Below are 14309 nucleotides of genomic sequence, written 5' to 3' on the forward strand. Positions count from 1 at the left end.
ATAGACAGAGATATATTTAAATATAATTTTATATAATATATATAAAAAGGCACTAAGATTCTATATACCTATATATAGGTATATAGAATCTTAGTGCCTTTTTGCCCAGCAGTATTGTTTCTGCCAGCCCTTTTTTAATTTTCATCTTAGTCTACATTAATACTTATTAGTCTTAGTCATATTTTAGTCATATTTTAGTCATCTCAAAATGTGTTTGTCTTCGTCTAGTTTTTGTCAACAAAAACTCAAGACTAATTTCATTTAGTTTTAGTCGATGTACACTAAAAAAATTTTCATATGTAATTTTTTTTTTTTAATTCATCCAAAAATAAATAAGTAAATAAAGGTTTCCAACTATTTCGAATGAATATTGACAGGAAAGCACATATTGTAACGTCTACAAGGACAACGCCAACTTGGTGTTAATTCACACACACAGCAGGAAAACAGTACATTATTTTCAAACAATTATACCCACCTGGACGCCATGAAATTTAAGAAAAAAAAAAGTCTGAGATTTTAAGAGGATGCTCGCTGTTAGCATTAGCCTACTGCTAACACAAACGCGAATGCTATGCTAACACTACAAGTTACACTTAGTGTGTGACGATCACTACAATTGCATATTCTCTCTTTCCAAGATGGGGGGGGGGGCAGCACGTCACATGAGTGACACAAAAAGACTGCTACGATGCAGGCTAACTTCACATAAAATGTCACACATTGCGAACAAATGACAGAAACTATCAGGCATTTTCGTCTTGTCAGACAAAAATTGGTATTAGTCTCCGTATGTTGTGGTCTCCCAAAACACGTTTGCAGCTTGTTATCATCTCGTCATAATCATGAAAAAAATTGTTCATTGATGAAATATTTTCGTTATAGTCATCGTTAAGGGAAAACAAGTGTTCCCTCGTCATGCTTTAAGAATGCAGTTTAAGTCAATTTAAAGAAGAAAACTAAAACCATAAAAAATTAATAATTCGATGTAAAAAAATTGCAGTATAATCTTGTTTTCTGAGATACACATTTTAAAAAACAAATATTGCGCAATGCAAAAATATTGCATAGTAATATTTTTAACTAAGGGTTTATATAACTAGCACTTAAAAATAGCCCAAAAGTAACAATGTTTAGCAAAATAATAGCTTTCATGCCTTTGTTTAGACAACTGCAGACACAGGATGCCAACAATAGGTGCAATGTGACATGCTGTACTGCACTGCTGCCAAAGTGTTTGAATATGTGAACCAGTAAACTTTGACAAACTATTGTTGACAACGATAAAGAAAAATGTATATAACTATGCAAATGACTGAAACCCAGTGTTGTTTTTGGCAGCCTTTTAAATTTTCATCATAGTCATAGTCTTTTGGACGAAAACTTTTTCGTCTTAAAGCCTGAGTTATGCCGCGAGTCATATTTTAGTCATTTAAAAATCTTCATGTAGTTTTAGTCGACAATTACTAATAATGTTTTCGTCTATAAACTTCAAAAAAAATTTCATTAATGAATTAATAAATAAAAGGTTTCCAACTATTTTGTATGGACGTTGACAGACGAGCACAGTCAGCACACAATTGTGGAGTTTACAAGGACATCACCATCTTTGTTATGATAATACACACTATTTTAAAAGTTTTCCAAGACTTTACGAAGACACTCACCGATCACCGCGCTAAACGCTAATGCTAACGCGAACGTTGTGCTAACGTGAATGCTATGCTAATGCTGCAAGTTAGTTTAGTGTGTGATGATCACACAGCATAGACCTTAAAAAGGCTAAAGCAACATGGCATAGCCAATATAAGAAAACAAAACTTACCAAGAAGCACCCAACACATGTGTTTCACAAAAGGAGCCTGGAATGGGCACACGCTTACTTTCCGGCCGGTGAGTAAAGCCATGTGTGTAGGGCGAGGGGTGAGAGGAGACTGCTAAGATGCGTGCTAACTACATATACAATATGAAAATATCACATATTGTGAATTTATAACGGAAACTATGGCGAATTTTTATCTCGTTCTCGTCTCGTCAGACAACTGGCAACCATCTCGTTATATTTTAGTCTTCAAGACACGTTTTTAGCTCATCATTGTGACGTCATCATCATGAAAAAATTGTTTGTTGACGAAAAATTTTCGTTATCGTCCCTTTGACGAAAACAACACTGCTGAAAACCTAAGCTGGAATTGAGTTAAACTTTTTAAACTACTCTACTTTAAACTAAAGAAGGAATCTGTATAAAATGCCACTGATATAGGAATACAAAAAAATGCTGATTGCGCGAAAACTAAAGTATACATTAGAGGGGAAAAAACGATGGCAGACTTGAAATCAGTGACTTAAAATTAGTAACTGATGCCACAGAAAATGTTGAAAAAATTGTTGGCCAGTTTTATTGTACAATCATGATACTAACATCGACTGCCATTATAAAAGATAGAAAACAAGTCTTTTAATAATTATTATAGAGTGATCAAAAAGTAATAAAAATGACAAATAAGATTTTAATCTAAAAATTGTTTTTTTAAAATTGCCATTAAACATTAAATAACAGCTGAATGTTATAAAACACCTTTTAAAGATTATATTAAAGAGACTAATTAAGATATATATTTGAAAATTATTATGAATTAAAATGCTATTTCAATAAAGAAAAACGGCCTCCACCCCGAAATTTAAACAAAAAAAACCCAAAAAATTTTTAAATCTTACGTTCATATAAAAGGCAGAATTGTTGCTGTTCTTGTCAAGTCAATCATGAAGATAATCACTGACAACAGTGTTAACTATTAACATGTCAATTTGTAATTCAATTTCTGTCCATTTTCTCTCCGCACAGACATGCGCTTGACATCCGGGAGCACTACGAGAGGAAACTGGAGCGAGCCAACAATCTCTACATGGAGCTCAACGCCATCATGCTGCAGTTGGAACTCAAGGAGAAAGAGCTGCTCAAGTACGAAAGCTCAGCTCGCTTCCAGACGACACTGACGTCAGCGCGTTGAACGACCCGCGCCGTCTCCTATTGCTGTCAAGTGAATATTTACTATTTGTGTAACGTCAGGAGGGAGCAGTCGCTGGACAAGAAGTACCCGGGCTGCTTCAAGCACCACAGCTCCAGACAATCGGCCTCCTCCAACTCCATGGAGAAACTCATGAAGAAACGCAACGTGCCTCAGAAGCTGCCCGCGCACAGCAAGAGGTCAGTTAAGTACGTATCTTTGCGCCATTATTTTAGTTCTAATGTCAAATTGTAACCAGCGTAATGATAATTACTTGATTAACATTTACAGGTTATCCCTTAAAGTAGCATTTCAAGAAGTCAAATACTGTTGAAAAATAAGTGAAGCTAAAATAAAGATACGTTGTAGAGAACACTAAAGTTTGCAGAGTGATACTGACACCTTGTGGTATTTTACAGGTGTTGTGGGTTAATGTGGTCATATCAATAAAAGTTGAACAGAAAAAAAAAAACGATCAGCTTTACATCCAAGAAATTTTCTCATTAAATATGATTTTTTTTCTCAACAGTATACTAGTATTCATTTTAATGAAATATACTGCTTTCTTTTAAGGAAATTAAATCTCGGGGCTTTGTTTTGCTGTATTACATTTTATTGTCATAAGGTTTTTTAATACAATATACTTTTTAAAATTTACAACTTTAGTCTCACTAAAATTAAGCTTTATTAGCTTGACTTTTTACCCCAAAAATGAAACTTTTTCCCCCTTGAAGTCTAATCTCAAAAATATACTTTATCCTTGTAATGTACAGTGATCCCTCGCTTCTTCGCGCTTCAAACTTTACGCTCTCAGTCTATAGCAGATTTTTTTCCAATGAAAAACATAAATAAATAAATACAGATGAGCTGTCCCGATCCTATCAAGTAGTCTCACTCTCCCTCCTGCTGCTCTTTTCTTGGTCAGGAAGTGCACTGGAGATGCTTATTAAAGTTAACGATGATTGACAGACGTTAAGGTTTGGTCTTGCCAGAGATGCTCGGAAGCGGAAACTTCAAAGCGCCACATGCGTCAATCATCGTTTAGCTTGTTAAACAGTTGCTGTGGCAACTCATTATGTGTAGGTTAGCCTATTTCCAATGCTAATACATTAAAGGCCAAAAAAAATTGGGGGGGTCACTACTTTGCGGTTTTTCACTTATCGAGACGGCTTCTGGTCCCAATTAACCACGAAAAATGAGGGATCACTGTATTGCGAGTTTAAATTTTCCAAAAAATTTTTGGGGGGCAAAGAAAATAGTAACAAAATTTAGTCTCATAGTTTTGATTTGGCACAGTTTCTCTAACAAATATGCAATTTGATTTTAATCTTCCAAAATTAAGTTTCTAATCCAAAAAAAGCAATTTTTGCTAGAAAAATGCGGGAATATTTGTATGCTATTATGACTTGAATCTTGAAACTTTTTATCTAACCTTGAAAAATAAAGTATGGCTATTTATCTAAAAAAATTTTACTCAGGATTTTTATGTGCTTTTAGCTTTTGTTGAATGAAGTGTGTCCTTTTTGTTCCCTGGAGGCCGGACATACTGAAGTCAGAAGTGATCCTTCCCAAACTGGACTCGTCCATGACTCAGGTGACCATCCCCACCAAGGGCTCCACATCGCCGGGCCGCTCTCGCCGAGGCAAGCCTCGCTACAGGAAGGCGGGCAAAGGCGGCGGAAACGAGTTGGCTCAGCTCAAGGCCACACTGTCCTCGTCATTGGCCGCCATCAGTGCTGGCACCGGCAAGCAGCGCCTGGACCCCGGCGCCGCACTCAGGGGCCTGCGTCACGACTTGCTGCTCAAGAAGATGTCGTCCTCCAGCCCTGACCTCATCTCCACCACGCTGGAAGCGGAGGAGCGCCGCAAGGGCCGGCCCGGACCCGGCCTGGACCGGGCGGGCAGCCGGAGCGCCTCGGCCGGGCTAGAGGAAGACGGCCCGGACCCTGGCCCCGACACTGGCGGGGAAGAACTGGCGGAAACGCCCCCGCGCAGTGACACGCCCAGCGAAGACGCCGCCTCCGTCCCGTTCGTTAGCAGCCCCGACTCGCCCTGCGGCAGGGGGGCGGCGGCTGCGAGGCCCCCGTCCACCGGATCGCCCCGCGTTCCACAGGACGGCGAGGAAAAGGAGGAGGGTGTCGTCATCACGCGTTCGCCTAGAAGTCAGCGACTCACGCCGTCGGCGCTGCTCTACAGGGCGGCCGTCACGCGTAGTCAGGTAATGCACATACTCACTGACAGATGACAAATAATCCATTGGAACGAGTAGGTCTAGCAGTGAATGATCATGTTTCTGTGCCATTAACAATGATACAAGTCCAAATCTATTCTGGCAGCGATCATTTGCTTTTTGATCATCACTTTTGAGGCTTTTAACCCTCTATAGGGCAGTAATTAAAAAGAAATCTATTTATAGTGTTATTGGGGGCCATAACCAAATTTTATTTCTGTTTTTATTCATTTTAATATTATTATTTAGTTTTATTAGCATTTTGTTCATTAGTATTATTTATCATTGTGTATATTAAATTCTTTTTTTTTTTAAGATAATTTATAATGTATATGTACTATATGTATACATATATATGTATACATATATATTTTAAAAAATACATATATATATATATGTATATATACACATATATACACACTACATAATGAGTAGTGTACATAATAAAAAAATCCCTTATGATACACTACGGTTCAAAAGTTTGGATTCGCTCTGACCCCAAACTTTTGAACCGTAGTGTACACACACAAGTCATTTAAAATAATATATGCAATTTGTATCATAACCAAAATCATAATGTAAAATATTATAATACAATATTAATAATAAAGAATAATGAATAAAGTGTATGATAAATATTGTCTTATATATACAGTATATTTCAATAAGTATTTATTTATATTTTACATAAAACAAACGGGAAAAACATTTGTTTTTTTTATGTTTCTTATTCAAGTTTACTCAAAACAAAATTTAAATAAAAAACAAAAATGGGGGGTAGTTTTTATGGCATTTTTATTTCTTACTTTTTTTTTTTTTTTTTTTTTATGTAAAAAAAACCACACAAAAAAAACAGTGAAAGCAGCTGATTATCGTGGGCCAAAATCTGCTTTTGCTATGGAAAGTAATGATAGTTACATCATATTCAATCCCAACTTTTTATAGCACAGCTTCTGGTTCAAATTCACATTTAAAGCTAAAATGTAAAGCCCTGTGTAATGTCACAGCAAACACGAGCCGATTAGTTACACAAAACTAATCCACTTTCAAAATAATTGTTTGTGGCAACCCTACTACCTCAATTTAACGTTGACACAGATTAGTCTTTATACTTGAACTGAGTGGGCTAAATCCAATTTGGGCATTTTGGAGTCGAGTTGTTGTAAGTACAACTTGGAATGACCAGACATTTTGTTCACCTTTTTCTCCACAGAGGCGCGGCGTGTCCTCCGAAGAGGAAGAAGGCGAGGTGGACAGCGAAGTGGAGCTGCCAACAAGATGGTGAGCCATTTTGAACACGTCTGATGCTTGAGTTAGGAACAAAGTCCTTCTGACCTCAAGTGTTGATAGCATTGCCCTCTTTCACGTTTTTTTTCTTTATCAGGAGGCCGGCAAGTATGAGCAAGTGCCAGTCGCTGTCCACGTTCAGCTCGGAGAACCTTTCCGTGTCGGACGGCGAGGAAGGCAACACCACAGAACGCTCGCACAGCGGCACTCCCGATGCAGTCAGCACCAACACGGACGAGCGTCTGGACGACAAGAGTGACGACCTCCTCTCACAAGGATCCGAAATACCCGCCGACCCCTCCGACCCGGCTCGCCGCGCCGCCTCCGACGGTCTCTCTGAGAAGGAAGCCGCCGTGCGACGCGTCCGGACGCAGCTAGCCGGACACGAGCTCAACGACGACGTAAGTTTACTGCTCGTTTAACAATTAACAGGAAACTCACTCATCAGCAGTTTTGGATGTAACGCATCACTTTAATATTACAGGGTATTCGCAGGATCTTAACCCTCATATTGTTGGGGTCAGAATTGACCCTTTTTTAAAATTTCATATGCAAAAATCAACGGTACTTTTCACATACCCAAACTTTTAACGGGTCAGTCTTGACCCGAAAACAATATACTACAAAGGTTTAGTATTTTCAGGCCAAGTTAATTTACAGATCAAATTAAATTTACAAGCAAAAATATGGGCTGATTTCTAACACAAGACTAAAAGTCTAAAAAAAAGTCTTAAATCCAGTACAGTAGTACCTCACATACAAAGTTAATTCCTTCCAGGACCTTGTTTGAAAGTCGAAATGGTCGTATGTCGAGCGGGATTTTCCCATAAGAATACATTATAATTCCATTAATTCGTTCCACAGCCTGAAAACCTACGTATACTAAATTCTTAATAAATACTGATGTTACTATTGCAAATATCAATTACAAAGACCAAAACAAATTTTGAATAAAAATTTGAATAATAATAGTAATAATAATAATAAGACCTGTAATAATAGTAATAATAATAATAATAAGACTTGTAATAATTTAACAAACCGGGTTCTTATGTGGCCGAAAGTGTTTTTGTGGTGTACCTGAATACTTACCGAGGCTGACTTGACGGAGTGAGTCTTACTTTCACTTTGTTTACGTGCTGCGGGGGACACTAGGCTGTTGTGCTGCACAAGTTGATGGAATAAATGATTAGAAACCTGACGAAGCTGGCGATTCCTTAGGCGATGTCACCACGATAATAATTGCCTCCTTAACTTATAAAGACTGGCAAACGGAGGAGGAACGCCTTGAAAGACCATCTACGGCTGTATTGTTGAGCCATATTACGGATGCGCATCCCACGCTCATATTTTTCCATCATATCCATTTTCATGTCAATAGTAAGCATCACCTTTTCATTTTTTTCACCACCTGCACTAACATTCTTGGACCCAAGGGCGGACTGGTAATCTGTAGCTTCTGGAAGATCACAGAACGGTCGCCGGCCGTCCAGAGCACAGGCGGCCGCCATACATACATCACTGTTTTTATCCCCCCTATCCTCTATGATTATCTACAGTTCGCATCCAATCCGACAGGTGGCAGCAATGCGCCTGGCTATTAACCGCCAATCTGATTGGAGGAGAACGAAGAAAGCACAGAGTAGCCTATTTTGGTAAAGCCTTACTCCTTGTGGAAGCAAAATAGCGACGAGCATGGATAAACAATATGGATGGTGGTGGCAAAAAAAGAAAAGAGAAGGGTGGCGCAGAGAAGGTTAGAGAAAAAAAACTGAAGAAATTCGAGAGCGAAGCATTGAAATGTCATAATATGACACACATGTTCGCAAGAAGCAGTCTGGGTACAACGGCCACGCCGGCTAGCAACAGCCTAGCCCCCGGCGATGGTGAGAGTGGGAGCGGCAGCCACTCACGTGCAGCCGGTGCAGGGAGAGACAACAGACGAGGGAGAGGGTAATGATGAGCTGGTGGAAGTTCCCCAGACAAGCGCAGGGCAAGTAAGTAGGGATGAAGAGGGTTACTTGCTAGGTATATTGGCAATTGTTATCCACAGGTAGCTACATTTTAAATGAAATAAATGGCAATTAAAGGGTTAATGCTAGCTAGTCCATGTCCCCGTTTGCAATCGTGTCAAGTTACAGTATGCTACTCCTACTATCCCTCTCCTAAGAAAAAATATTTTAGCTGTAAAACGACGTATGCACACGCAGCAGCAATATTAATTCAGAAGAAATATAACAAAATATTAATAAAATGAATGGTCTTACATGATAGTTTGGGTAGTTAAATTGATATGATATATATTTTTAATCATTTATATATTGTTTTGTTTACTTGTTAGTAGGGCTGTAGCTATCGATTATTTTAGTGGTCGATTAATCGATGAACTAGTTCGTTCGAATGATCGAGTAATCGGATGAGGAACACGAAAAATTATAATACCTGAGCCTCAAATGGTATAAAAAGATAAATAAGGATCTATGTACAATAAACGAACTGTTGGCTAACTTACATAGAAGAGGTCCACTAGCTTAAATGCTATAAAACGTTTAAAAAAAAAAAAAAAATTATACATTGCTCTTAACAAATGGTTCAGACACATACTGTATTCCCACAAAAAAAAAACGGTTTAATATACCCATGAACTAAATTACGAATGCATTAAAAAAAACATTTGCACAAAAAAAACTTGGCTTATGTTGGTTTTAACATGGAGCAGCTGGATTCAGCTGAGTGAAATGAGGCAGACAAGAGGGCAGTGTATCCACCCAAATTAATAAAACTGAATGCAAACACTGTCAAAACAAACCATGACGACGCCACTTTTATTAAACGAATACTCGAAGCAGCAAAATTTAATTCGAATCTTTTTTTCTAATCGATTACTCGGGTTAATCGATTAATCGTTGCAGCACTACTGGTTAGTACTTTCCAATGAAGGTTATGTATACAGTATTTGTCTTGAAATGTTTATTGTATTTTCATTGAAATTGAAATTGTTAATTTCTCAGTGAGTATTCAAGTTAAAATGTATAATAATGCAATGTGTAGTTTGCATAGCCGCTTCATTTTTCTCTCAAAGTGCACGAAATTGATGCATTTTACAATAAAATGTGAAAAAAAAAAAAAAAAAAAAATTCTCCCGGACCCCGTAGGGCTGAGTCAAAGTCCAGGGCTGCTTTTTAGTCCCAGTCCGCCCCTGCTTGGAACCCATGTTGATTTCTGTCACAACAAAATCTGGTGTGTGTCAGTCTTGCGGGAAAACAAAGTAACTGCGGTGCTGTCATAGATCATCGTATTTTGAGCATGTCGTCTGATGTAGAAAAAGATGGCGAGTCAAATTTGACCTCGGATGTCGAAAAGATCATGTGTCGAAGCAATCGTATGTCAAGGTACCACTGTATTGTCATTATTATTACTATTATTATTCTGATTTTTAATCATAATTTATTTGTTTTGCTCTGTGTAATTGCTATTTGTAATAGTACCTGCAGCATTTTATTAAGGATTTAGTGAAGGTTTTCGGGCTGTGGAACGAATTAATGGAATTATAATGTATTCTTATGGGAAAATCCTGCTCGACATAATGACCATTTCTACTTACAAACAAGGTCTTGGAAGGAATTAACTTCGTATATAGAGGTACCACTGTAATTCTGGGCCTCCAATTTTCCTTTAAATGTTTCTGCTTCTGCTTCTGAAAAAAGTCATAATATTAGTTTTACAAGCTCGTTACTTGCATGACATTGCTAGTACAGCTATCACCACAATTTTTTTCTTTTTTTTAAACAATATTTTCCAGTGTATATTGGACGACCGAGTATAATGGCCAAACAAAGAAAGGGGGGAAAAATGGGACTACAAGAATAAAGTCGTAATATTACAAGATTAAAGTCATAATACTGCGAGAAAAAAATTGTTATTTTACACGAGATTAAAGTAATAGATGTCGTAATATTATTTTATATTATTATTATTTGAAATCTTAGCTAAAAGTAAATTAGCCATACTGCATACATATTATTTAATGTAAGATACGTAATAGAACTTTTTTTTCATAATATTACAACGCATGATTCTATTTTAATACTTCGTCGTAGCTCCCAATTCATTAATTCATTTTAACGAAAGCGATTCAGGGCTTCGTAAAGTAGCATAGTAACATAGCAGGTAATTTAGCTAAATTAGCCGTACTGCAGCTGTGAGCAGCTACGCACTTTACATACATGTACCTTCGTTGGGTGCACGACAAAGCATTAGTATAAATTCTTCTAGTGATTATAGTTTGATGTTAATGAAGCAAAATAATAAGGATTTCCTTATTTGTTAAACCGATTGTAAAACACAAGATGCGCTCAATATTGTTGGTTTCAACGGAGGCGGCAACGCGCTACGTAAAGTACGTAGCTGATTATTCAGCTACATTAGCCCGACATTAGCCCCTAATACTCTGTCGTACAACCCGCATAAAGGCAACTTCAATTTAAAAAAAATGTCGTTATATGGACTTACGATCCGCCAGCTTGTTGTCTCCTGTCGTCTTCCAAAATTATACCTGAGTGACAGCGCTTCAGGTGTTCATTCACGGCCGACTTGCTGCCGTGGTATGCAAGCTTGGCATTGAAGAGACTGCACACGACAGTGTACCCTCCTTTGTTTCGTTGAGAGAAGTCCATGCTTTGGTCACTCTGGTATGCTTTTTTGGCCTTGTGCCGATTTCGAAGCTGGAATCCCAAGCGTTCGCCATTCTCAACTTTCCATGCATATATTTTTTTAACCCTTTATTAACAGTCGACGGGATGCAGTGTTTCCCCTAGGATTTTTTGAAGCTGTGGTGGTGGGCTGCATCGGAGTCGGACAGCCTCACCATGTCGTGCCACAGCGAATTTTTTTTTCTTCATTTTTTCCCCCAAGAAGAACCATAACAAAGATATATTTGAAATATTTCATTAGCCAGGCTAATGTTGTACCTCTCAGCTACAGTACATGTATGTAAAATGCGTAGCTGATTACAGCTACGTTACCCGATGTACTAATGCGACTTTTTTTCTCGTGGCAATAGTACGACTTACATCTCATAGTGACTCAGGGTTGGCAACCCAAACTGTTGAAAGAGCCATATTTGACCCCCAAAAAAACACAAAAAAAACTGATACAGTATGTCTGGAGCCACAAAAAATTAAAAGCCTTTTACAAGCCTTATAATTATCGATACTAGCTATATTAGCCTACTATAGAAATACGTAATTAGCCTTCATGATTAAATGTTTGTTTTCCCTGCAGTGGATCCTATAGAGAATGACGCACCACGTGACTACTCTGTTGTACTATGCCACCACAAGTTTAACTTCATTACAATATTAATGAATTGAAAGAATGTTTGTGTCATGTTTGTCCTCCTAGAAATCCTATTAAAACAAAAAAATATATTTCCCTCCCCCATCTTTTTCCATTTTAAAAAAAAAAAAAAAAAAAAAAAGCTCCGAAGCATCGCTAAAGAGCCGCATGCGGCCCGAGAGCCGCGGGTTGCAGACCACCGTCGTAGTCCTCCTTTTTCCTTTTATTTGACCCTCATAAGTACTACATTACCACAACAATAACAGTCCTTCTGTCAACTGACCCATTTAGAGCACTGGGGGAATTCTAATAGCCGTGTAAAGAGTTTTACTTGATTCGGTGAGAAGGTGAATAGTTTTTTCCCCGTTGTTCGTAAACTAAATTTCCACACAAAGGCACGTCGAGGTACCATTAACTTAGCAAGGAGAGGTATGAGAGTCATTTTTCGAGTGTCCCAGAGCTCGCGAAATTTGGGTGGGGGGGCGCATTTATCAAAGTTTCGTCAGCCGTAATTGTCTGAAGTTGGCGCGCCGGTGTTGTGCCGAAAAATAGCCACTCCACGTGAAATGTCCCCCCTGACGGGAGCGCCCACACGTCACTCGTACAAACAGCCTTTTCTTACCAATCGATGGACACAGAAACGACGTTCTTGTACCGTGAATATGTATCATTTTACTCTGCTTGAACTGATAAATCGTTTACTGTGACCAACGCTCTGAAAATAGAGCAAGGCTTTATTTTGGGCCCCGCCTCTCCGCAGTCTCTCAGCGCAAGTTGGTCAAAGTTTGCTTTCCGTCCAAGACGGCCGTCCACCGCTCACTTTCGCCGAAAAGTCCGATCCAAATTATTGTAATGCCCCGGATATGGGCAAGAAGGAGAGAAGTCTGTATTTGCTTACCCACTTTATTGTGGTAACAATAATAAAGAAAAACATGCGACCGCTATCTCTCGCTATCTCGCTCGTTCTCCCATTCTTCCTACTCGTTCCCCTTGCGTCTCTTAAGGGGGGGCCTGCATAGTTACGAACATTAGGCTACAATACACAATGAATAGGTGTCCGCTGAACTCCTCCCACTCGGCTGCCGCTAGTTTGAAGCGGCCTTAAAAAATTTTTTTTTTATTTAAATAAATAAATAAAATACATCTCATTTGCCAGGCGTGGCGGCTTTCATTTTAGTGTGGCGGTGCGCCACAATCTGTTGAATATAGGGGAATCCCTGGGATGGTGTGCTCATCGACGCATTTACATCATCTATTACGTCGACTAGTCGGGACATCGCTAGTATACTTATAATATTTATATAGACAAATGATACCATTTACAGTAGCAGTAGAGAGTTGGGGTTAGGGACAAACGTTTACGTCTTCCTGGGGGGAAGCGTAACAAAAAATAATTGAGAAGCACTGAACTAACCCAAACACCGCTCATCACCAAGTATTACTTTTGTGCTTTTAGGTTCTCTATGATGACTCAGACTGCGACAGCGCCGAGCTGGACCAACCGGGCTGCGTGGAGCCCAGCCAGAACTGGTGAAATGAAAAAACGGCCCAAACCGGATCAAAGATAGGCTTTGTCGATCACCTCGTCAACACGCACTGGTGTGCACTACAAATGTGGACTTGAGCAAATTGAACAAAGTATATGTGGTTTCTCACTGTGTCACGTTATCACGACAAAATCCCATCAGGTTTTTTTTGTTCTAATCATGCACTCTTGCATCTATTTATTCATGTATTTATTTATTTATTTATTGCGTTCAAAAATGTTTACATAGTGTCATCGTGGATTACGTTGCCATTTTCTACGTGTACAGAAAGAAAACACACTCGTGTAAAAAGAACAAAAAATTTTAACGCGTGATATTGTATCGTTTGGGAAAAAAAGGTGCTGACGTTTCTACTTGTTGACCACATGAAGCTTTTTTTTTTTTCTCGTTTTGTCAGATGAATGTAATCCTTGCTTGCGCATCCCAATGCGTGGGAATAAAAGCGGAAGAGTTTTGTGAACAAAGAAGAAGCAATATGTCCGTTTGTCTTTAGCAGCATTTACTGGACTATTTCTCTGGATGTATATACTTTTTTTCTAAATTGTTTAAAAAATAAGCATGCTTCTGATATATAGATATTGCATATTTAAGGTTTCGGTGGCAGTTTTGTAAGGAGGACCATTGAATGCGTAAAATAAAGATGGCAGATTTTTGGCAAAATGAGATGTACATTTTTATTTCTGGTCAAGCCGAAATAGGTTTTAGATCAGTCAATCATTTTCTTCCTCAAAATCATTGTTCTTTTGATTAAATTCTTTTGATTAGATTCTTCTTGGCTGCTAGACATGCATGCCTCCCACTCAAAATAAATTGGATGCCTAGCATCATCAACGGGACTGAAAGATGAACATTCACAGCCAGTCCTCTCAGTTAAAATGAATTGGATCGCTTAATCAAAAA

At 38.5% G+C, this 14309-nt stretch overlaps 1 protein-coding gene across 3 annotated transcripts in view; it reads left to right on the plus strand.

Moving 5' to 3' along the window:
• The window catches only part of LOC130922058 (mitogen-activated protein kinase kinase kinase 12-like), a 36320-nt gene that overhangs the window by 19254 nt on the left and 2757 nt on the right, over positions 1-14309 (plus strand). The window contains exons 9-14 of one of the 3 annotated variants that reach the window (XR_009064451.1): positions 2846-2962; positions 3071-3217; positions 4545-5226; positions 6452-6519; positions 6623-6926; positions 13319-13461. Coding sequence is in view for 2 of the 3 variants with exons in the window: in XM_057846554.1 (XP_057702537.1) it covers positions 2846-2962; positions 3071-3217; positions 4545-5226; positions 6452-6519; positions 6623-6926; positions 13319-13396 (1396 nt within the window). In the remaining variant the exon portion in view is untranslated. Of the gene's footprint in view, positions 1-2845; positions 2963-3070; positions 3218-4544; positions 5227-6451; positions 6520-6622; positions 6927-13318; positions 14060-14309 lie in introns of those variants that run through there. The other 2 variants (XM_057846554.1, XM_057846555.1) reach the window with 2 other exon arrangements.

This window comes from Corythoichthys intestinalis, chromosome 9, assembly GCF_030265065.1.
Source record: "Corythoichthys intestinalis isolate RoL2023-P3 chromosome 9, ASM3026506v1, whole genome shotgun sequence".
Taxonomy (NCBI): Eukaryota; Metazoa; Chordata; class Actinopteri; order Syngnathiformes; family Syngnathidae; genus Corythoichthys; species Corythoichthys intestinalis.